Source organism: Zootoca vivipara, chromosome 1 (assembly GCF_963506605.1).
Source record: "Zootoca vivipara chromosome 1, rZooViv1.1, whole genome shotgun sequence".
NCBI lineage: Eukaryota > Metazoa > Chordata > Lepidosauria > Squamata > Lacertidae > Zootoca > Zootoca vivipara.
This window is the reverse complement of record NC_083276.1, coordinates 124,401,140-124,424,910: the sequence shown is the minus strand read 5'-3', so window position 1 is coordinate 124,424,910 and position 23,771 is coordinate 124,401,140. Positions and strand designations below refer to the sequence as shown.

The 23,771-nt window shown below is 42.4% G+C and overlaps 2 protein-coding genes across 2 annotated transcripts; one reads left to right on the top strand and one right to left on the bottom strand.

Moving 5' to 3' along the window:
- The first annotated feature begins 3 nt into the window (after positions 1 to 3).
- Positions 4 to 14,879, top strand: TYW5 (tRNA-yW synthesizing protein 5). Its single transcript, XM_035136822.2, has 8 exons — positions 4 to 759; positions 1,373 to 1,527; positions 5,049 to 5,118; positions 7,137 to 7,181; positions 9,543 to 9,680; positions 10,633 to 10,720; positions 12,064 to 12,180; positions 13,032 to 14,879. Exons 1-8 carry the CDS (start codon positions 679 to 681, stop codon positions 13,286 to 13,288), a joined length of 951 nt encoding a protein of 316 aa, XP_034992713.1. The 5' UTR covers positions 4 to 678; the 3' UTR covers positions 13,289 to 14,879.
- Positions 14,880 to 14,941: 62 nt separating this feature from the next.
- C1H2orf69 (chromosome 1 C2orf69 homolog) lies at positions 14,942 to 21,572 on the bottom strand. The gene is made up of 2 exons (XM_035133279.2): positions 21,144 to 21,572; positions 14,942 to 19,823 (listed from the first exon to the last, which is right to left on the bottom strand). Exons 1-2 carry the CDS (start codon positions 21,507 to 21,509, stop codon positions 18,990 to 18,992), a joined length of 1,200 nt encoding a protein of 399 aa, XP_034989170.1. The 5' UTR covers positions 21,510 to 21,572; the 3' UTR covers positions 14,942 to 18,989.
- Positions 21,573 to 23,771: the final 2,199 nt, after the last annotated feature.

Genomic DNA, 23,771 nt, shown 5'->3' with positions numbered 1-23,771 from the left:
GAGCGAGAGAGCGCCGGGCGGAAGGTTCCGCCGTGATGAAGGTTCCGGGCGCCTCCCCTCCCCACTCCTTCAGTGCCTTAGGGCCGAGCCATGGAATCGTCGGAAGGAACCACCTCACCCAAAACCCTCGCAACGCAGGGATCTTTTAGCCCAGTGTTTCCCAAACTTGGGTCTCCTGCTGTTTTCGGACTACAATTTCTGATCACTGGTCTTCCTCGCTAGGCATGATGGGAGTTGTAGTCCAAAAAAAGCTTCGAAAATACTGTTTTAGCCTAACATAGCGCTCGATCAAGAGCATCATGCTCTGCCGCAGGGTTTTCCAAACTTGGGTCTCCAGCTGTTTTTACGGACTACAATTCCCATCATCCCTGACCACTGAGTCCTGCTAGCTAGGGGTGATGGGAGTTGTAGTCCAAAATCAACTGGAGACCCACGTGTGGGGAACCCTGCCCTACCGACTGAGCTGCCCTTGCAGTCCACCCAAACCCAGGATCATCTACTACACGCTGGGCTGGAAGCGCCTCGCAAGGGGCTTCCAGGCAGGAGTCTGCTTTATCCCGCCTTCCCCTTGCGAAAGGAGAAAACAACCGCGCGGTCTTCTTGGCCTGGAAAGCCTGGTTTCCCTGGAGGGAGCAACCCGATTGCGGAAACGACAGGGAGAGAGGATCTGGTCCCAGCATGGAGCGGCAGCGAGTCATCCCCCTGGCTCAGTACCCTGGGGTCACCCGGGAGCGCTTTCTGCAGGACATCTACCCTCTGGTAAGGGGGGGGGGGAATCGCACCTTAACTTCCCTGGTTCTCTTGTTACCAGCGTTGTAACGATAATAAGCGTTATATTTTTGTAGAACTCTTAAAAAAAAACCCAAAAAACCCGTCAGACTGATTACCATGCTACTTCTTCGCCTTCTGTAAAACAGCAGCACCACATGATTTCCTCTCCAAATGCATGTGTTTGAAAGGGTGTGTGGAAGGTCATGCATTTAAGCTCTGTCTGGGTAGCCAAGCCCAAACTGATTTACAAGTTTGTGTGTATGTGGGTGACAAATTCCAGAAGGGTCTTCCTGTTAGGCTGCAATAGATTGTAATGGATTGCTTTTGTCACTTCAGCACCAGATGAAAAAAAATTCATCCACCAACCGCCCCCCTGTCCTGTATTTTACTAGAACATCACAGCCTCAACACAACGTTCATACTGACTTTCAGCAATTTAACAAAGACGTAAAGTTTGAAAGCATGTATGCATTGATTAGTAACATTATGCCAGTATATTCTTAGATGTCATAACTGTCGGTACTGTAAGAGTGGTTGTTGGTAGAAGGTAGTAAAATTGCAAAAATGTTCCGCAATAATATTTTTGTTTTTTAATTCTCAGAGAAAGCCAGTAGTGCTGAAAGGTATCGATTTGGGCCCTTGCATGACCAAGTGGACCGTGGATTACCTCAGTCAAGCATCAGGAAATAAAGAAGTAAAGGTTCATGTTTCTGCGGTGCCACAGATGGACTTTCTCAGTAAGAACTTTCTGTATAGGTATTCCATTTCAATACTTTCTCTGCTTTTAGAGAAATGCTCCAGACTTTTAGAGACTCTATACTTCTGCTTTAAACACTTTAATCAGGACCTGTGCTTTCACTTTGCAAATGGCATTCTGAATTAAGAGTTGTTATCTTGTGCTGCTTTGGAAGCTATAAGAGATTTTCTCTCTTCCAATAACAGCTGACCTGATGTTCTGTGACTAGGGCTGGGCGATATTTGGTTTTCAATGTGATATATAACCAGCTAAACATTGTGACATACTGATATATCACAATGTCTGAAATAAGGTTGGAGCTATGTAGAGGCACTGGCTGGCTTCATGTCGTCGTCGTCCCCCAACATTGTGATTTTTTGCATCACCCACACCATGATTCGCAATATATTGCCAGGTCAAAAATTATAAAACTGATATCGTGATATGGACTTGAGACGAGTTTTGGAGCCCAGTCCTAACACACATCATGATTGATATATCACCCAGTGCTATCTGTGACCTCTTCTGCTGCTCAGTTTAGTTTCAGGCCTTGACATCTTATGGTCCACCAAGGCAAAAGCAGTTCACTGCCTTTTGCGATACATTCAAATATTGTGCAGATAAGACTACTTTGCTGATGACCTGTGCTTGATTCTGTACACTCACCCTGTTGTTTTCCTATTGTCGTGACATCACAATTGGGTTTTATGGCTTTTTCAAACCAGAACTGGGAAATATATATACCAGGAGTGTGGAACTTCTGGACAGTAGGCCTAATTAGGCCTTGCTTCATCTACAAAATGAGCTGTGGAGGAGGTAAAGTAGTGGCTGGGCCAGAAAGGGGCACCTGCAAAGCCCTTTGCAAGGAACTTTGAAGGAACTGTCCACTGTTTGTAGGGGCTTCAAGTGCAGTGCAGACTCTGCAGGCACCACCGACAATCAGCTGTGATGGGCTGCACAAGGGAAGCTGCCTTATGCAGCCAAAGGGGCTACAGGAAGTGGCTTTGATTCAGAGAGCTTCCTCCAGCACTTTGAAGCCAAGCTGCTTCCACTGGACAGAGAAAATATGCTCCATTTAAAAACAGAGCATTTTTCTTTCTTTCCAGAGGATGCAGTTTGGATTTCAGGTGCTGGGAGTAAATGTTTCTGAATCCCAACCATGTTCTCATCAGACGGAGAAATGCTCTGTTTTCAGGAGACTCGGTTTAAGTGCCAATCAGCTGATTAACTGCTGTGCCAATGATCTTTGACAGGTGTCAATCACCTGCCATCTTTATGACATCAGGTAATTGACTAGTTGTCGCACCTACCTGTCAGAGTTGGCCCATCGTGGGGTGGGAATGGGGAGAAGGATCTGGAACGCCAGCTAAATCCAGTTCTTACCCCTGATACATACCATCAATACTGTGTGTACTTCATAGGTTAAGATAGTGTGTGTAATAATAATAATAATAATAATAATAATAATAATAATACTTTTATTCTTTATACCCTGCCCATCTGGCTGGGCTGCCCCTGCCACTTTGGGTGGCCTCCAACACATAAAAAACATAGTCAGACTTCCCGATACAGGGCTGCCTTCATATGTCTTCTAAATGTCAGATAGTTGTTTATTTCCTTGACATCTGAAGGGAGGCCATCCCACAGGGAGGTCGCCACTACCAAGAAGGCCCTCTGCCTGTTTCCCCATAACTTCACTTCTTGCAGTGAAGGAACCGCCAGAAGGCCCTCAGAGCTGGACTTCAGGGTCCGGGCTGAATGACGGGGTGGAGATGCTCCTTCAGGTATACTGGGCCGAGGCCATTTAGGGCTTTAAAGGTCAGCGCCAACACTTTGAATGCTATATATACCTGTGTCATGTCTTGTTGGTAGTAGGCCTATAAAGAATCAAGACTTGGAGTTCCGAAATGGGTGATCCTACTAGCATTGTTGAAAGGAAGGGGTTCCAGATTGTGCTGAGAATCTACCAGACTGTGCTGAGAGAGGGAGGGAGGGAGCTGGGTATGTGGTGAAGAAGCGGGTCCTGGAGAGCTTGGGGAAAATAAGCAATGGAGTTTATAGGCTAAGGGCCAGGGGTAGGCAGTGTCTTGCCCTCCAGGTGATTTTGGACTATGATTCTCATCAACCTCAGCCAGCATGGCAAATGGTCAGCTGTAGTTCAGCAACATCTGGAAGGCACCATGCTCACAACCCCAGTTGTAGGGAAGCAGGTGACATACAAAAGACCTAATACGTTTAGGAAACGGGTGAGATTCACCTACCGAATTCCCTTAGCAGAAGGCGGCACAAGGAATCCCACCAGAGCAGGCATGTCCAAAGTCTGTTTTGGGGGCTTAATCTGGCCCGCTGGTTAGTTTAATCCGGCCCCTGTGGCGTTTGTTTCCTGGGGTAAAATCCTCAAAAACTCCTCAAAAACTTAAATTCTAAAAAAAGTTCAACAACTTCAACCCTAAAAAAAGCTTGGTTGGCCCTTTAGTCAGCCTGCACGGCCCTTCACTTCATCAAATCTGGCCCTCTTTGAAAAATGTTTGGACAGTGACTAGCGCAATGGGATTCTCGCCCCCCTCTGGAGGTTCAGGAGAACCCCCAGAACAGCAAATACCCTTTTTATATGCAGTGAAATTGACAGCAGTATGTCTGATTATATGACAATTTTGTATTTCAACAGGTTTCTGATAATTTTCCATGACTGGAAGTTTAAAATTGATTTTATATAGCACCAATTAACGGAAAAATGCAGTTTTGTTAAAATGAAAAAATGGGGAAAAAACCACAACTTTTTTGGCATTGGGTTTGGGAGCCTTCTGCTACCCGGAGTGTTTTTTCTTGAATTGTTGGAACTGCTTTTCAAAGCCTAATTGCCGTATTCCCACCTCACAGACCTCTTTGTTCCGCTGTGGCTCTGAATAATCGCCCCTTCTTCCCCAGTGAACCAAGCAGCGTAATGTCACCACCAAGATCCAGTTTATCCAATTGTCCATTATCATTTGCCTGTGAAATTCCTAAGCTACCTTGGAGAGCTCCTATCCTCGTGACCCAATCAAACACAAAGGGGGACATTCTTACTTAAACTTCAGGCTGCTCAGTGTAAAAGAAAATGAGAGCCTTAGTTTTTGAATATAATGCCCCACCATAAATGAAAACCACAAATTTGGTGTGCCGGGGCTACTTGTAATTATTTCCATTGTAAACAGTGGGGCTAATAGCACAATCCTAAAGGAATGTACTTGGAGTTAAGTCCATTGACATGTTTCCTTGCCCGTATTAACATGACACAGCATAATTGAAACGTTAAAACACTAAAACCACCGAGGCTGTGCAAAGCTTAAAACATAAATCAACCAACAGTGTAAATATAAGCCAGTTAAGCAATTTGCAATGGGTTCCACACACCCCTGCCCACCCCGTTTAGCCTTGTGGGTTTTAAAAAGCGAAGCAATCTATGTGGAGTGGTTATTGCAATGGTGCCCCATATCTGGTGAAAGTCCTATTCCATGTAAAACGCCTGGAGAGTTTTAATTTAAATATATTTTTATTTCAGAACATTACCTTTCGATGTATTCATAAGGAGAGCCGCTGAAGCCAAACATACAGAGTACTTTATTTCAGAGGTAAGACTGTGATATTGTAATTACACTGAGATACGGCTTTTTGGGGGAGGTGTAGATTGAAATTCAAAATATTAATCCCGCGAAATGCCTTGAAATGTGAGATAAGACCTGTACTTTGCTGTAAACTCTACTGGGTGTAGGTGGTTCTTACCCTCAAGTAACTGTGGACAGGGTTGCATTATATCAGTACAATCTTAGGACTACCTACTCAAAAGTAAGTACTCCCAGGTATGTGTCTCTGGATTGCAGTGTCTCACTCTGGCCCAATCTTTGATGCATTTATAGCCAGTGCGCATAGACTCTGGTGGGATCCAGCATTAACAACCACCATCACCCTGGGGGTCCATTCCAACTCTACAATTCTTTTATATTCATCCCGGTGACTTACACTTTATATTTGCAACGTAATTGGCTGCATTATGACTGATTATATGATAATAGGCAGAAGGTAAAGGTAAAGGGACCCCTGACCATTAGGTCCAGTTGTGACCGACTCTGGGGTTGCGCGCTCATCTCGCTTTATTGGCCGAGGGAGCCGGCGTACAGCTTCCAGGTCATGTGGCCAGCATGACAAAGCTGCTTCTTGCAAACCAGAGCAGCACACAGAAACGCCGTTTACCTTCCCGCTGTAGCGGTTCCTATTTATCTACTTGCATTTTGACGTGCTTTCGAACTGCTAGGTTGGCAGAAGCTGGGGCCGAGCAACGGGAGCTCACCCTGTCACAGGGATTCGAACCGCCGACCTTCTGATCAGCAAGCCCTAGGCTCAGTGGTTTAACCCACAGCGCCACCTGGGTCCCTAATAGGCAGAAGAGTTCCTTTTAATTCTCTCTCTTTTTAATAGCACTTGTCCTGTGCGAGATTCGAAGCTGTTTCACATACAGTTTCTGAAGCACTTCAGCCCCTTTAGTTAAGACCTGTGCAGTTACTTTAAACATTTCCCCCTGTATTTCAAAATGTTTTAGTATTTGCCAGGTGCCATGAGGGGGCTGCTGATTGAAAAGCACGAGTCTAACATCTTCTTGGGCCGACAGAATTAGCTGTGTGGCTCTGGGATCTCAGCCTAGGTGTAGAACACTGGTTTGCAACGCAGTCCTGCATGTGTGTTCATTCAGAAGTAACGCCAATGCCCTTTTAAAATGTGTTGGGTGGGATATTGGGTTGTTTTTGTTTTGATTATGTATTTTGTGTTTTTATAGTGCAATTTTATCCTGTGAACTGCCCCAAGACCTGTGGGTATGGGGCGGTATAAAAATTTAATAAATAGTAATAACAACTCCCACTGTATTAAGCAAGGGGCTCATTCTCTCTTTGGCATGGCAGTCTTTGAGTGGACAAAGACCTAAAGCAGGCTTCCTCAACCTCGGCCTGCCAGATGTTTTTGGCCTACAACTCCCATGATCCCTAGCTAGCAGGACCAGTGGTCGGGGATGATGGGAATTGTAGTCTCAAAACATCTGGAGAGCCGAGGTTGAGGAAGCCTGACCTAACATCTTTAAGCTGATTAGCTAAATGATACATGTTTTCCTGATTAAAGACAAAACAGTGGTTCCTCTTGGCTAAAAATCTCCATACAACCAATGGTTGAGAGACTTTAATATTGTAATAATTTATTCAGTTAGCTGCTAATGATTAGGTCAGTGGCAAATTGCAACTCTTTTACACATCTACAGCCCAGTTTTTTCAAAATGAGATTTTTTGCAATAAGGAAAGTGACTGGAAAATGCACTGCAAAGTATGAGGTGAACAGTTGCTTTGATGCAAACAAATCAGAATGAATGCTAATTAAATAGCTACTGTTGGATGGGCTTTAAATCTAAATGAGTAAATAATTGTCAGGACCTTGCCTATGTTGATTCACATTATTTCTAAACAATGTTCCATTTCTTCAGCAAACAACAGGGGAAAAAATCAATTTAGCAAATTAAACTGGATTGATCAAGCCATTAGTGTCACCTAAATGGCCCCTCAGCAAAATATTGATGTGTGTCATTGAAATGACTTTTGTCTTTCTTAAGGATGAAAAATATTATTTGCGATCCCTGGGAGAAGACCCAAGGAAGGTGAGTGATGGTGGCTCATCTTAAGGAGTGTTCCTTTGCTTTCCTATAAAACACTTCATTTGGAATATGTCTTGTCTTAAAAAAAGAAAAGAGGGGAAAAGAGGGCAGTTTGGATCTGATGGGGGTTGGGTGGGAGAATTGACTGAACCCTCTTCACTCATTTAGAGGGCGTGTAGGCAGCAAATGCTGGATAAGATTCATGAGGACCATTCCCTGTCACATGTCACAACCCTTCCTGAGTCATATGATTTTGGAGATCGATTTGAAAGTGTACAAGTAGTGTTTGCAAAAGACCCTACTGCACGGGTGTCAAACACAAGGCCTGGGGGCCAAATCCGGCCCGCCAGACCTCGTCATGTGGCCCGCCGAGCGCCCCAGCCAGCGGGACCCAGCAGTGGGACCTTGCTGCTGAAGCGCCGCGCCAACAAAGCACCGACAAACAGCTGGGGCCGGGGAAATGCTTTTTGCCCCTGGGTCCCTTCGTGCTCTTTTCTGGCGCTGAATCAAGGCGGCGACCCCCCCTTTCCCTTTCTTTCTTCCTCTCTCTCGTTCTTATTCTTTCTTTCCCTCTACTTCCTTTCTTCTTTCTCCCTTTCCGTCTTCTCTCCCTCTTTCTTTTTCTTTCCTTCTTTATTCCCTTCCTTATTTACTACTCTTCTTTCTCTCCCCTCTTTCCTTCCTTCCTTCCTCTCTCCCTCCCACTCCCTCTTTTCTTTCTTCCTTCCTTCTTTCCTTCCTCCCTCCCCTCCCTCTCCCTCTCCTCAGAAACATAGGATGCTGCTTTATACTTCTGGCCCTTAAACCCTGGAACCAGGAGAGCAGCTCCAGCGAGTCAACCTCAGCCAGTCCCTTTGGTGAAGGGTGGTGGCTCACTGGCAGAACATCTGTCCTGCATGCAGAAGGACCCCAGCATCTCCAGGTACCAGTAGCTCTGCAAAGCTCCTGCATGCATGAAACCCTAGCGAGCCTCCACCACCCAGTGCAGTTACCAAAAATCATTTTTCAATAAATTGTACAATAATTGTACATTTGAATATCTACTTGCCATTATTCTGACTATGTTTCTGCTTTCAGAGCTAGTTATTACTTACATTATTACAAAAAAACAGTAATAATTGAATGCAGTGACAATAATTTATGATAATAAAGAGTGGACACATAGTCCTACAGATACAACCGGCCCTTTGAGGGTGACCAAACTGCTGATGCGGCCCCCAATGAAATTGAGTTTGACACCCCTGCCCTACTGCTTCTGAAGAATGTGGGACACTGGGAGTCCTTGTTTTCCTACGCAAACTTCAACCATGTTATTCTAGCTATATGTTCCTAATCTACAGTACTCATACCTCTCCTGTCCCCTTGCAAAAAAAACAACAAACCCCCATTTCTGCAGGGTTTGGAATTGAATGTGGCGTTTGGAACTTATATATTTTTTTAAGATGCAAAATGTATACACAATTACCGCATTTGTACACATCATATTGTGCCTTATTTATCCAAACGCAGGCCACAAACAACCCGGGTTATTGTGGCTCAAGGACCCAATTTATCCTTGTCAAACGAAAAGGCCTCTTTTTTTGGCAGCTCATACTGTTAATCGACTGAGTCAAATATTTGGTAGAATTTTCAAATGGCCCCTCATGTTTATGTGGGAAGAAATACGGGTAGATCTGCTCCTTAATTATTCTCAAACACACACAACTTAACCGGCTGCACATAAATGATACTCTTCAATGTATTCCTCACAATATCAAAAGTTTCTCTCATACATAAGATCAACAAAGTAAATAAAAGTCCCAATAAACCAGTCCATTCATAAAGTCCCAAATATGAGCTGCTTCTAATCCACATATGCCTCTGTGTATTCAAAAGGTCCGAAGAATCCCAATGGGATCTTGCTGCAGTTCCACGACAAGGATATCTGACCTTCAAAGGCACATCAAGCTCACATTCCTTACCTTTTCTAGACCTAGAAATTTATGTGGACCAATCTAGAATTAAAGTTCGTCCCTATAAGAAAAGTACAGAAAGAAATTCCTTTTTACATTGTAGTTCAAATCATCCCAAACATCTCTGAGAGAATCTTCCTCTAGGCCAATTTTTAAGACCAAAACGTAATTCATCGGACTCACAGGTGCCCACTGATTATGTATGAGAGAAACATTTGATATTGTGGAAAATATGTGCAGCCAGTTACGTTGTGTGTGTGTTTGTGAATGTGTTTTACGTAATCTAAGTTTGATGCTGGTTTGCAAGCCTTAATTATTCTCGGCACCTGTCCCAGTGATTTCCACCCTTTCCCCTTGGATCGGATACTTTATAGAAAACCTTAAATATGACTCCTCCCTTTTTTCTTTTCAGGAGATTGCAGATCTCAGAAAGCAGTTTCCTCTGCTGGCAGATGATATTCAGATCCCGGAGTACTTTGAAAAAGAACAGTTTTTCTCCACTGTCTTCCGCATAAGCTCAGCAGGAATGCAACTCTGGACACATTATGATGTAGGCAATATACCTCTAAGCATATTTTAACAAAGAACGATGACAAGCTCATATTAGGCTTTATTGGCAGCAGGGTGGGTTTGATTTAAATCAAATCGATTTAAATCACTAGTCAGTAAGACTTGATTTAAATCATTTTTTTGCAGAAAGACTCATTCTTGCTGGTATAGTCTTAATATTTACAACCAGATGAAGGTTTCATTTTTTGAATAAAAAAATTTCAGAGTAGTTTTTACAGTTACTGTATGTCAAAAATTACTGATTTGGTTATACTATTAGAAATACATAGACCGATAATTATGAAATTATGGTGAGGTTTAATAAGTTAACTGTTTATATTTGGACACCTTTTCTGCTGTACTTTATTGGAAGGAGAAAAATGATCATTTCCTTAATAGCAATTTAAACAATTTATTTAACTAAAACTCTAACATTATAGCATATGTATATAGTCATGTTTGTTAACTGATGCGGTTAAACAATTATTATTGTAGGGCAAGGAATGGCCACTTACCCAGTACTGTATATGATATAGCGCATGGGTAAGCAAACTACGGTAAGGCCCGGGGCCCAGATCCGGCCCAATCGCCTTCTCAATCCGGCCCACGGACATTCCAGGGATCAGCGTGCTTTTGCATGAGTAGAACGTGTGCTTTTATTTAAAATGCATCTCAGGGTCATTTGTGGGGCATAGAAATTCGTTCATATTTTTTTTCCAAAATATAGTCTGCCCCCCCCCCAAGGTCTGAGGGACAGTGGACCGGCCCCCTGCTGAAAAAGTTTGCTGACCCCTCATGTAGCGTGAGAGATAACAGTGCTCTTTCTCCCCAATATGAGCATCCTGAATTTCCAGAGCCACTGCAACAATGCTATGTAGAGCGTAGCTATTGTGATAACTGAAATTCTTTTCTGGCCACATGCCAAGTAATATTTGTTATTTTCACCTTTTTAGGTAATGGATAACTTCTTAATTCAGGTGACTGGAAAGAAGAAGGTTGTATTGTACAGTCCTCGTGATGCGCCATATTTGTATTTATCAGGTGTGTACATGCCACAGGAACACACTTTCAGTTGTGCAGTGGGATTCCCCCTCCCTGTCTCCTCCCCCACCCTGAGTCCCACCAGCGCCCCCCTCCCCTGCAGAAACTACTCCAATGGAGACCCTCCAGAGCAGATTTTTGGGGGCACACAAGCGAAAGGAGAAATCCAGTTGCGTAAGTGGAAGTCTGCTTTCCTAACAATGGATCCTGCCCATGGGGTTTTTTCTAACTAGGCCAGAGAAGATCCACTGAGCTTAAATTAGTCATGTCCATTGATTTCAGTGGGTCTGCTCTGACTTAGCTAGATACAACCCATTTTCTTCAGTGGTGAGCAGCTTACTACTCACATCACCTTCTGGGTCAAACCAAAGGCCTATCCTGTCCCACGATGATGCACCAGATGCCTCTGGCGAGCCCACGTGAAGCAGGGCATGACAACAGCAACATTTCCTTGCTGTTGCTCTCCGGCAACTGCTATTTGCTGTCCAACTGCCTCTGAACCTGGAGTTTCCATTTAGCCATAACAATTGATGGTCATTGCATGAGACTCTTAATCTCAGGGTTATTCCATACTAAGTAATGCTTTATTCCGCTTTTTTTACAGACCAGATGTTAAGCTAACTGCCCTGTAATTTTCAGGATACCTTTTTAAAAAAAGAAGAAGCATTGCCCAGGATTGTGAGCACATTGCTTTCTAAACAACTCCACAAATCTTCTGGGTCAGCACTTAGTCACTTCCAAGCTATTTAAAGAAAAAGAAAGGAAAAAAAACCCAAAACCAAACACAAACAAAATCCAGTTCTTTTCCCTACTGAGATAGCTAGACAGAGCAGGCAAATTATGAACCAGGTGCAAACTGGTAGAGATCATTTTAGTTATTCCGGTTGGCATTGTTTGCATTTTAGATGAGACCGAGTAGCAGATTCTGTTCAGAATGAGCCATACATTCAAGCAATCTTTATGGAAATCACTGAGTGAAGGAACATAACAAGGCTTGTAACAGAGAAATCATGTGGTTTAGTATGGAATCCTGTTGTGCTATGTTTACTATCAAAGAAAACAGGTTCTAGTATTTTTAGGATTGAGGGTATGTCAGCCGTTCTGGTGAATGTTTCCTTTAAAAGTACACCATGGCTGAATTGGATTCACTTATATTTGATAGCTGCAAATGTCAGCTAGGGTCATAGAAGTAGGGTACTGTTGACAGCCTTCAGCACACAGGAGTGTACACTCACACATGCAGTTTTTGCTCTCTGCCTTTTCCCTGCATAGTATGTTTGCATCCCTGAGAGTAATTGAATAGCAAAACAGTCACGTCCATCGTTTCTTCACATCTTCATTAGGTACCAAGTCAGAGGTGCTAGATGTGGACGACCCAGATTTGAAAAAATACCCTCTCTTTGTCAAGGCCAGACGTTATGAATGCCAGCTAAATGCAGGAGATGTCTTGTTTATTCCAGGTAAGAGGGCACAGAAATCTCATTTTGTTTCCCCCCATTACTTCTTGGATTGCTGTTTAAGGGGCTATAGGTGTACAATGTATGTAACAATCCCAAAAACGTATGGTGGCACGATTAATCAACTTAAATCTCATGGTACCGCCTTGCTAGTGTCACTGTGGATTTTTCCAAGAGGATGCATCTTTTAAAAATTGCACCCAAATGAATGCTGCATCACATCTACACAATTTACGTATCGGGTATGGTTTGCATGTGGATACATCTTCAATATAGCTCTTTTAGAAACTGACCTGACATAATTATGTGAAAGGACTATACCACCTCAGTGACAGAACGCTTGAATTAGTGCTGTCCACTGCTAACACAGTGCAACAGTCTGTCTTGTTCCAATAACATTGCAGAGTACTTGCAGAGTGTTGCTAACAGCTGCACATGCCCGTTTTCTTTGGCTGCAGTGTGTAGGTGTGTCGTGCTCCTAGGTATTGTATTATTCACACAGGATCTTAGGGCTGGGTGACTGAGAATATAGTCATACTGTGACCTCAGCTGTAGAAAACCGTAAGCTCCACCTAACTTACAGAAATATACTGTACATATAATTCATATTGACACAAAATATTGAAGGCTGAATACTGGAAAAATAGCAGTCTCTGCCAAGCCGAAACATTCTTAAAGTACAATTACTGTTTGCTAGCCATAAAAACTGGAATTTTTTTAAATTAAAAAAAAAAACACCAGAGCATTTGGAACAGCATTCTCTTTAACTGTTCACAGCAATATCTTACAGGTTTTAGTTACTGCATTGTCTGTAAGGCATTTTCATTACAAGTTTTTCCTCTCTCTCCTTATAGCTCTGTGGTTCCATAATGTGACTTCTGAGGAGTTTGGCGTGGGAGTCAATGTTTTCTGGAAACACCTTCCTTCTAATTGCTACGATAAGACAGACACCTATGGAAACAAAGATCTTGCGGCAGCCTCAAGAGCAGTACAGATTTTAGACAGGGCACTGAAAACCCTAGAAGAGCTACCAGAGGAATACAGAGACTTTTACGGCCGGAGAATGGTTTTACGGATTCAAGAAAAAACCTACAGTACTAACTATGAATAAATAGGTTTTTCTACAAACATCTTGTTAGCTGGCCTACAGACATTGCACATGGATACTTTACCATGGATACTCCGTTGTTCACCATTCCCCACTTAATGTGTGTGTTTGTTGGAACTTTGCCCCAAGTTTATATACAAATAAAGCTGTAGTACTGGTCCATCAATGAATAGGCATATAATTTGTCACCAAAAGAATTTATTTAAAACTTGTTTTAAATAGTTTAGATTATACAATACAAAGAGATGTAGGTGGTGCTTCTTTCCTATAACATTCTCTATAAGTATGTGGTAGCTTCAAGCAACTGTTTGTTTGCACATAGGGCTTTCTGGACCAGGTGATTTTAAATATATGAAGAATAAAAAACAGTAAAGTATCCCCCTCCCCCCCCGAACTGAAATACAAAGTTTATACAAGCAAAACCTACACAATTCACTTGGCAGAATCCATGAGCAGGTATTGAACAGAGTTTAATGGCTGCTTTTCTACATGAAGAGAAACAATGAGTCAAGCATATAAAGTATTGCAAAATAACAACTGCAGTTATTATGGGATTGATGTTGGGGGCTACAAATTAGCAGGTCATGCCTTATCAAACATCTGGCTCCGGTAGATACCATCCTGATAATCCACTGAGCTTTATTAAACTTGTTTTATTTCTTCCAAGATCTTTTCCCCGATTGAGCAGACTACCCTAACATCATTATCCTCCTCATGACAAAACACAGTTCTGCTCATTAACTTCCATTCCCACTTTCTAAAAATGTCTTTGCAAGCTATTTCATGTTTTGAAATGAAAATGCAAATTACAAGGGTTGATCCAGTGAACTGTGCAAGGAAGACAACAGATGCTGGAACTGACCTTAAAATGCAGCTGCAAACATTCATATGGTGCCGTAATAGGGAGCTTATACAGCCATGCTCATATTTGTGCAAGTGATTATATAACCATGCTTCTGGTAGACTACTCTTCAGCTTGTAGCTAAACCCAAAGGTGTTCTGGTTATAGAATCACTTGAACAAATATGCACAACTCATTCAATATGGTGTAACACTTGCGTTTTAAAAATAGATGCAAGTGTAAGATTCAGTCTAAATTTATGAAGCTGAAAGTATATTCCACATTTCAATGGCAAAGTGCTTGAAGTTTGGCTTTAAGAAACTGCCAGGCAAATTTAACCATCTACCAAGGCAAGGTGGCCTACTTACGTCTCCTGTATAGACATACTCTGTATATGAGAAGGTAACATTCACATTTCTAGACCAAAATCTACAGAGTGTTTAAAGGGGACTGGCTAACCAGAAGCATTTTTGTTAGGGATTTTAGGACAAGACCTGCCAAGGAAAACAAAGAATTTATTCATGTATGCTACAACAGCGGCAAGAGTCTTGCTAGCACAAGGATGGAAGAACGAGGAAGTCCCAACGAAAGAACAATGGCAAGAAAAATTGATGAGCTATGTGGAACTGGCAAAATTAACATATAAACTATGTGAGTAGGACAATCCAACGAAAGAACAATGGCAAGAAAAATTGATGAGCTATGTGGAACTGGCAAAATTAACATATAAACTATGTGAGTAGGACAATCGTGACTTTAAAGGAGGATGGGAACTTTTTACAAACTACATAAAAAGACAACAAAATGACTTGGACTCCTTGGCAGGTTTTGAATAAACACCCACAATTTATTAGTAGAACATTTGATTGACAACGTAATGATACGTACAATTTATTAACATGCAGAAAATAATATGTATAAACAAATCAGGGAGGGGAGCTGAGGGAAGTCCTGAGAGGGTGGGGGAGGGAGGGAGGGGAGGGGGGAAGGGGAAAAACTACAATTGATTATTGGCAATTTGTATTGTTTAACCATTTTTTTCTTAATAAATATTTATTAGAAAATAAAATAAAAAGGGGACTGTCTAGTTTAAAACAAGCAGCTTGCTTTAAAGAGACTCCCAGTGCATTCTTTTTCTGCTGCTATTTGCGCAACCTACTGCCATCAAATGGGAGTACTTAAAAGAGGGCAACTAGTCAAGAGCTGTGGATTTATCTGATGAAGCATGGAACACTAATGAAAGGACTACTATTAGAGAAACAACAGTCTGTGCAGGAGGTGGGGGGAACCTCTTGGAACACTGGAGAAATTATTCAGTGAGCTCCTTTTGTCAACAGCAGCAATTTAGAGAAAACAGCATTCTATCACATGAATGGGTAACAATACTCTTAATGACTGTAAAACAGGCAAGCATTATAGTCACTGAATGAAATCCAATGCTTCCACTATGATTATGTAACAGCTTCTGACACAGGAGAGGCATCTGCTAGTGTTAAGACATGGAGAGGCAATTTTCTCCCTCTTCCCTCTAATCCCCCACATTGCGTTCCATGATGTTCTGGGGGATCCCCCAACACTCTGGAACTGATTGAGGGACACAGTGGGATGTAAGAGGGAAAACGGAGAAATTCACCTCCTTTTACATTAATCGACACCTCCACTGGATTAAAAGACATCCCATTAAGTAGAGCAGCAGCACTGGATTCTACTCATTTACTTTTTGCCCAGGGGGATGATGCTTCAAGGTCAGAACATGACTTAATATATTCTTCCTTAAACACTAGAAATCTTTCATCTTGGTTACAGAAATCTAAGGATGCATTTATTCATCGTTAGTTTGTATGACAACTCTGAAGGGTCTCATTGCGACATGGCAGCCGTTTTAAAAACACTGTAAAATAGATATCCAACAGTCAGAACAGCTCAAGTACTGACTGGAACAACTGGCAAACACTTTTTCACTCTTCAAATTATTTTTAGTTTTAATTAAGAATGGTGACTCAAGGTTACAAGATGTTCATATTAAGTGTTTGAAACTTGAATTCCACATTAGTGGGCATTATACAAAGTACTCTTGCCACTTTAGCAAATATCTACACCGTTTATTGTGGAACTGCAATGTTTTATCTACAGTTAATGATATTCTCATTCTCATATTTTGCAATGAAAAGACGCAATCCTAATCTGAGGAAACCAAGCACTGTAAGTAGTTTATTAATACTTGGGTATTAATCACCCCAGTATTAATAAACTAGTTACAGTGCTTGGTTCCTCAGATTAGGATTGTGCGTCTTTTCATTGCAAAATATGAGAATACTGAGAATATCATTAACTGTAGATAAAACATTACAGTTCCACAATAAACGGTGTTGATATTTGCTAAACTGGTAAAAGAACAGTTTCAAAATATATCAACACTTAATGTAGGAAAAACGAATTGCTTATTCATAAAAGCAGCTTTCAAAGGCCAACATTTTCCTGTATGTCACATTGGAAAAAAATTATTGGCACAGAAAACCAACTTACGGTAACGTTCATACTAGGGAAGTTAAGTCTTATTCCACTATTCTGGTCAACATTAGCTTTCAAACTGATACTAGAACTGTCACTGCAAAAATTTGCATATTTTGGTCACAACACAGATGGTTAAGCCACCCCAACAGGAATGGCTTTCGATTATTTTGTAAAGTGAGCTCCAAAAATGGAAGTGCAAAAACTTTGCTTAATTCTCATATGTAAATCAAAAGTGCTGCAGAAACATATGATTGGAATGTGCTAACTGCAAAACTGCTCCTAACATTCAGTAATGCAAACTGGTATCCTGGCTACACACACACACACACACACACACACAAAACCTCATTATCTGTATGGTTGCCATTTGGTAACAGAGGAACTTGTAAGACATAGTCTATGGATGCTGCAGTCACTTTAACGATAGCTCTCCATAAATTCTTAACCATGTGGATGTTAAGGTGGTATAAAAGGTAAGGTAAGGGACTCCTTTATGTTCAGACTATCTGTGACATCACAATAACATGGCATTGCCCAGCAAGGGGAACAGGCCAGGCCCTTCCCAAGATGCACATGGGGTGTGCGGGTGGAAGAGAGGGGTCGGGGTGACGGGTGCCATCACGCGGGAGGAAGATGACGTCACACAGCCGGGGGACCAGAGAGAGGTGTCGTGACATCTGGGGTGAGGAACAGGGGCGCTGAGTGGAGGAGTGCCGTGCCTTTGGGGAGGATGAATGGGTCGGGTCGGGGCGATTTAACAGAACACGCGTGGGTTTTTTTTTTAATGACCGCTTTCTCTTTCTGAGTCACAGCAACGCGTGGCCGGGAACAGCTAGTCTAATGGCTACATCCTCAGCTGTGCTGCTTTGACATCCAGCAGATGGCGACGTTTTTTCTAAAAAAGCATGTTTTTACCTGTCACAGGTGAGACATCTATATAATCTAGGTATATAAAAACATTCGTATACGGTGTGGCAACGTTGTGTCAAATTTTTAAAGCACTCGGACAAGCACTTTCGGAGATTATCGGTTTTGGACAAGGTCATCTTTACATTTTTATTTATTTATATAGATTACCACAGCAACCAAGATTATCACAGCACACACCACCTAAGGAAAAGGAAAAGGTGGTGTGTGCTGTGGTAATCTTGGTTGCTGTGGTAACCTAAGGTGAAAGGGTACTTTATCTTACCTTACATTTTATACCACCTTAACATCCACATGGTTAAGAATTTACGGAGAGTTATCGTTAAAGTGACTGCCGCATCCTTAGACTATGGCAAATCTTAGAATAATATTAGTTGCACCAGTCTTTGGAAAAATTCCTAGTATAATCTGAATTTTTCCAAAGACTGGTGCAACTGATATTATTCTAAGATGTACGATAACCTGTAACATTAACCTGCAAGAACCTGTGGTTTGATTTTTAGCAAAACACATTTGCCACAATTGCCTAACAGTCTCACAATATAAAAGTTCAAAAATGCATTAAGTTAAATCAAGCTTTCGTATTAATAGGGAATGTTGAAACAGCAGCAAGATCATACATTCTTGGTCACTTAATAAAAATAGATGTTTAATACTCTTAAGTCTTAAAAAAGGTTATTCACTAGTAGATGTTCAGCAATGGTTAGAAGTTGCACAGCACCTCTGAGGCAACAGTATAGTCATTATGCACCTTATTTCCCATGAAAGTGTCATTTATACTAAGTTGTAATGAATACTTAGTTGAAATGAATATTTAGCCCCTTGACATAGCCATACCACAAGCAATGCAGCAAGTTGGTAATGTTGACACAGTCCATGTCAACATTACCAATTTACTGCATTGCTTGTGCTATGGCTATGCCAAGGGGCTAAATATCAATGTTAGCAGCATAATCCAAGTTATCTCATAGTTCTTTAGTTCTATAATTATAACTAAAGAATAAAAGTGACTAATCATTCAAAAATACTCAACACCCATATATGTATGCCATCCAAAACATTTTATGATGCAAATTATTGAGCCCGGATTTGAATATTCTGCTCACAAAAATCCACACTTGTAAAGCAAACATTAGTTCCAACTGATGTTCAGAAAATTAGTCAGATGAACTGGTGTGGTTTTCCTCAGGAATCTTATCATTTCAACCAGAACAAAATAATTTCTTTAAGCCAGGAATATGTTGTTGCTCCTCAATTGCAAAAGCAAGACAAGATTGGCTTCACTGAAGGTCTTAAAAAGTAAATAATGCACACAGCATTAAGCCTTTCCAGGACTTAGGAGAAAGCACATTCTCAAACTGTCAAGTCAAAGTTTAAAATGTATCTTGCAGTTAACAAGAGTATTTTGATATATTCACTGTGTCAGAATACTTCATGAACTCTGAAGTGGTTGTCTAAGGAAGGTGCTTCATCAGCAAAATGAAGCTGGCTATTTACATTTACACCAAGCTCCTCCAGAATTTGCACAAATCTCTTATGCTCTTTTCCAATCCATGCCCTCATTGTATCAAATACCTGGTATGGTGTAACATGTGCATTAACTGAAATCCCAGTCTCTGAAAAATCTTTCAGCACATCAGGGTAGGTCACCCAAGTATTGCTTCCTCCAGAATGGCCACCATCGAGCCAGTAAATTGCTCTTATGTTTTTTATGAAGGCATTTGTGTCCTTTCCCTTTTTAGCTTCCTTTAGTTCATGAAGTAATTGATTCAAGACAACACAACCTTTACTGAACCCTATTAAAGTGAATGACGCTTCACCAATCACAGAAGGCTCAAAGAGGTTCATGGTAGAGCCGTTGAAATATTCACAATCTCTTCCCCTTTCTGTTGCTGAGCATCCGTTAGTAGTAGCAACAGTAGGTGATTGACAAGCAATGGCCTTTTCATCCTTGGTGAAATTATACAAGCTTTTCTGAGACAGAAGAACATTTTGAGCAAGTTTAAACGCATTAACTAGTAATGCATGAAGATGCTTGAAGGCTCCAAAATCAGTGCTGTGTTCAGGTGCACCAAACATATTGCTTGCCACAAAATTGTCATAGCAGCTGAATTTGTGCAAATGCATACGGGAACATTTTATAACCCAAATGTAACTCTGAGGGAAACGGCGACCCAGAATAGAAGCAACGTTTTCTAAGCACCATTGTTCCCACTGGAAATTTTCTGGATGGCAAACCATAATTTCATGATAGTTCTGAAATAAAAACAACATATAGCGAGCCTTACTATTTGGAACACAAAATGCACAATTAATCACTTAAATTATAATTATACAAGTAAGTTGCTGGGAAAGGTTATTCTTGGCAGCTAACAAAATTTTAATAAGGCATGCACTTGAAAATGAAATTAGAAAACAGCATAAAGAGGAGTATGTGAATCTCAACTGAAAGAGAACTGAAATGTTTGGAATAATTAGGAAAGAGACTGAAAACAGATCAAGTATCATTACGCCATTATATAATTTAAAGTTGTGAACACATTTAGAATACTTTGTAGCTCTGACTGCCTCATCTCAAAAGACATATTAAAGTGAATGAACATTGGAACACCTTCCCTGCAAGCAAACATGTACAATTTCTCAAGTAAGCAAGGCATTTTCTCTGCCTACTCCCAACCTGCCACCCACCCCCTGCCCCAGCAACCAAGGCAAAAGTCACTCTCAATTTTCATCCAATGATGATGATGAATCCTTGCAAACTTCTGCATTGTCACTACTGTTCTGGTATACAGAGCTTTAAAAAAATGTCAAAATCTTTCTACTTTTAGTTAAGAATTTTTTTTCTTTTTTTACTTGATTCAGGGGGGCCTGCTATCCCCCCCATGCCCATGGTAAAGGGCACCAAGGGAAGAAAGTTCCAAATGCCAATGTTCCTCTACACTGGGCACCATCAACCATCTCCTTGGTGCTTACACTGTGCATTTTTATTAATCTTCTGTGTGCAATCCCTTGCATAATACGTCTACAAGCAGTCTGCACTCGCAAACGGAACTATGCAGGAGAGATGCACATCTTAACACGGGGAGCAAAAACGCCCGAGTGTCCCTGGTCCAAAGGTTTTAACCTTCACAGGTGCTCCATCAGAAGCTGGAAAAACCAGCATCATGCGGAAGAAATACCAAGTTCTGGCGAGCGGGCTGGAAAAATTTAGGGCCTAAACAGAGGCAATGCTTCTTCCAGCAAATCACCTCTGCTTGGGTGCCCAACAGGAAGAGGTGGCAGGAGAGGGTCGTCACCCTCGGTCTGCAGCTTCGAAATCCCTCAGTAAATAACACGACACACGCTCTTTCGGTACAGCCCTCCGAGGGTCTCGGGATCGAGTCCCACATTGGGCAAAAGGATTCCTGCATTGCAGTGGGTTGGACTAGATGACCCTCTGGACCCCTTCCAACTCTGTGATCTAAATCCCAACTAACCACGTCCTATTCAAGAGGCAGGCTCCATTTCTCCCAGGCTCTCTGAAAGGCAGCTGGGCTCCCCTCCCGCCGCCGGGTTCCTTCCTCCCCTCAACCTTACCTGCACGTCCCCGGGAAAATAGACGACATGATGCTGAGGCGGCTCCGGCAAAGGGCCGCCGGCGGGCGGCAGCAGCAACAGCACGTCGTTGGCTCGGAAGGGCTCGGCGCCCGGCACTTGAGGCAGCCGCAGCCACGGCAGGTTCAGCCGAGGAGACGATGAGGAGGAGGCTCCGCCGCCGCCGATACTACTAGTACTACTACTACTACGGCCGCCGCCGCTTCCTCCGGCGCTCCCGCCGCCCGAGGGCCCCGACAAGCAGCTGGCCGGAGCTCCTCGCAGGCTCATAGTCCGCGCGAGGCAGAGGAACGCGGAGCCTACGAGTCCCCTCAGGACGGAATAGGCAGGTGGGCAGCGCCTGCTCATGGAGGCTCCGCGGCGCGAGCTCCGCCTCCCTCCCTCACGCGCGCTCGCGCACTGACAGACCTCCCAATGGCTCCCGCAGACGAAAACAAACAAGCCAACCAACCAACCGCCCCCTGGGCCGCCCACGCCTCCGGGGCGGAGCCACGCAGACTGCGCAGGCGCCCGAGCGAAAGGAGCTTTCCAGGGAGGGGAGGGGCGGGGAAAGAGTCGTCCTATCGCGTGATGGGAAGCTTCGGTTCCTCTCCGCTGATTGGGTGTGGGTGGCAGGGCGGGAAGCTCAAAGAGGGGAAGTGCGGGGGGGGGAGCGGCTGCGCGCGCAGTTAGTTCTGTTTGTTTGTTTTTCAAAAAAAGAGAGAAGATTTTATGCAAATAAGTACAACGATTTTTTGATATTTTTTTTAAGGGCTCCATTTTAAGCTGCGCCTTCACTAGCTAAGGATGGGGCCACGTTGGGATTGGGCGGGCCATGTCCCAGGGCATAGACCTCAGTGGGGCACAGTTTTATACAAATTCACAATTTTATTCAAAATGGTTCGTGTGCTAAAACATTTTCTTTTGCATTTGAGAAAGATAAGCAAAGGTAGTAGTAGCCCAGGCAACAATGCCCTGTTTGTGCGGGGGTCATTGTGCAACGGTCATTGCGGTCACAATTAAGCGTGTTCCATCACCTTCTGGAGCCAAAAGTCGGTCGCATATCAATTGGATGCATGCAAAATGTCCACCACCTGTATAACTTATTCTTTCAATTTAAAATATACTGAGCAGTTTCACATTCTGTGCTTTTCATTTTTTCTACATGTCTTTTGAAAACTGGAGTTGGCAAGTCGGTGGAAGTAGAGGTGCAAGCTTTGCCTAGGGTGCAAAACAACCTGACACCAGCATTGCCCTTACCTCTGTCTGGCCCTGGGACATTTCTCCAAGGCCACACCTCTCATGGGTCCTGCTCTGTACCCTTGAAAACTTGCCCAGCCAAAATGTGTCCTTGCTCTCTGCCTTGCGGGCCTTTCCCACCTGGCCTGGGATGGCAATACCATGATTGACTCCAACTACAAAAGCTGAGGCTGCTGAAGAGGCCAGAGACCACCTTGGCTGTCTTTTAGCGCCAACCCAGGTCTTTTGAGCCTGAGCTTCCACAGCCACCTGCTTGCCATGAACCACCATTGGCAGGATTGGCAGCGACAACAGCTGATATGATCACATTTTTAACATTCTGTTGGGAGCTGCCCAAAGTGCCTGGGGAAATCCAGCCAGATGGGCAGGGTATCAATAAATAAATAATAATAATAATAATTTGCTTCTTATAATCTCTGATTCTCTTGTTAATTGTACTGTTTTAAATGTGCATTTTATATCTGACATCCTTTAGTAATATTTTATTTTGAAATGTTCTTTATATATGCTAATGCAACCAGTGAAGAGAGTCACCAACAAAAGTGATTTTGCTTCTCATTACATTTCCTAAAATGTGGTGCAAGCACACACAGTTAGAATTATGTGGCGCACTTAAGCCCATTATCATTTTTGTAGAAGATATTGTTTCAACCTCAAAGTTTTCAGGAGTACAAAAACTTTACAAAAACGAACACTAACTGGAGAAAAACGGCCCAATAAGCATGCTCAGTAGCCACAGAACATGAAGTATTCATTGGAAAATAAAACATATTGTTGCACATCTTATTTGTTCCGCTCCTTTCCTGCTGCACCCCCCACGCATTTGTGCCCCTTGGGATGGCTGTGTTCTGTCAGTGTAAGGATAATGTTTTATTTTGCTGGTGAAAGGTGATTTAATAGCAATTCTTACCTCATCTAGGTGGCATGAGGTCGGCAGGATCACACTGTTACTTTTGAATGTGAAATATACTTTTGTTATCTACGTAGCTAATATTCTATTGGCTTCTAAATATAAAATGAACTCTGATCACCACAAGATGGTGCTGCACATTCTAGCTTGAATAATAAATTTACTATATATCCTATATTTTACCATCTGATTATTAGATTTAACCATAACGTTTTCAGTGATAGTATATATACCAGCAAACTCTTTCTTTTGACATTTATGTCCTTAAATTATCTCACAAAACACTTGATTGGGGAAACTCAGCCAGATGGGCTGAGTATAAATAAATTGTTGTTGTTGTTGTTGTTGTTGTTGTTGTTGTTGTTGTTTCAATTAATTACAGTATTGTTATTGTCACTCCACTTTTCAGTCCCGAAAGCCCCCAGACCACCTTATAAAGGTAAAGGGACCCCTGACCATTA

Coding starts and splice junctions, on each gene's coding strand:
- TYW5 (XM_035136822.2), top strand. CDS start 679: ATGGAGCGGCAGCGAGTCATCCCCCTGGCTCAGTACCCTGGGGTCACC. Junction 7,182..9,542: donor TGGGAGAAGACCCAAGGAAG/GTGAGTGATGGT, acceptor TTTTCTTTTCAG/GAGATTGCAGATCTCAGAAA. Junction 10,721..12,063: donor GCCATATTTGTATTTATCAG/GTGTGTACATGC, acceptor CATCTTCATTAG/GTACCAAGTCAGAGGTGCTA.
- C1H2orf69 (XM_035133279.2), bottom strand. CDS start 21,509: ATGAGCAGGCGCTGCCCACCTGCCTATTCCGTCCTGAGGGGACTCGTA. Junction 19,824..21,143: donor ATTTTCCCGGGGACGTGCAG/GTAAGGTTGAGG, acceptor TTTTTATTTCAG/AACTATCATGAAATTATGGT.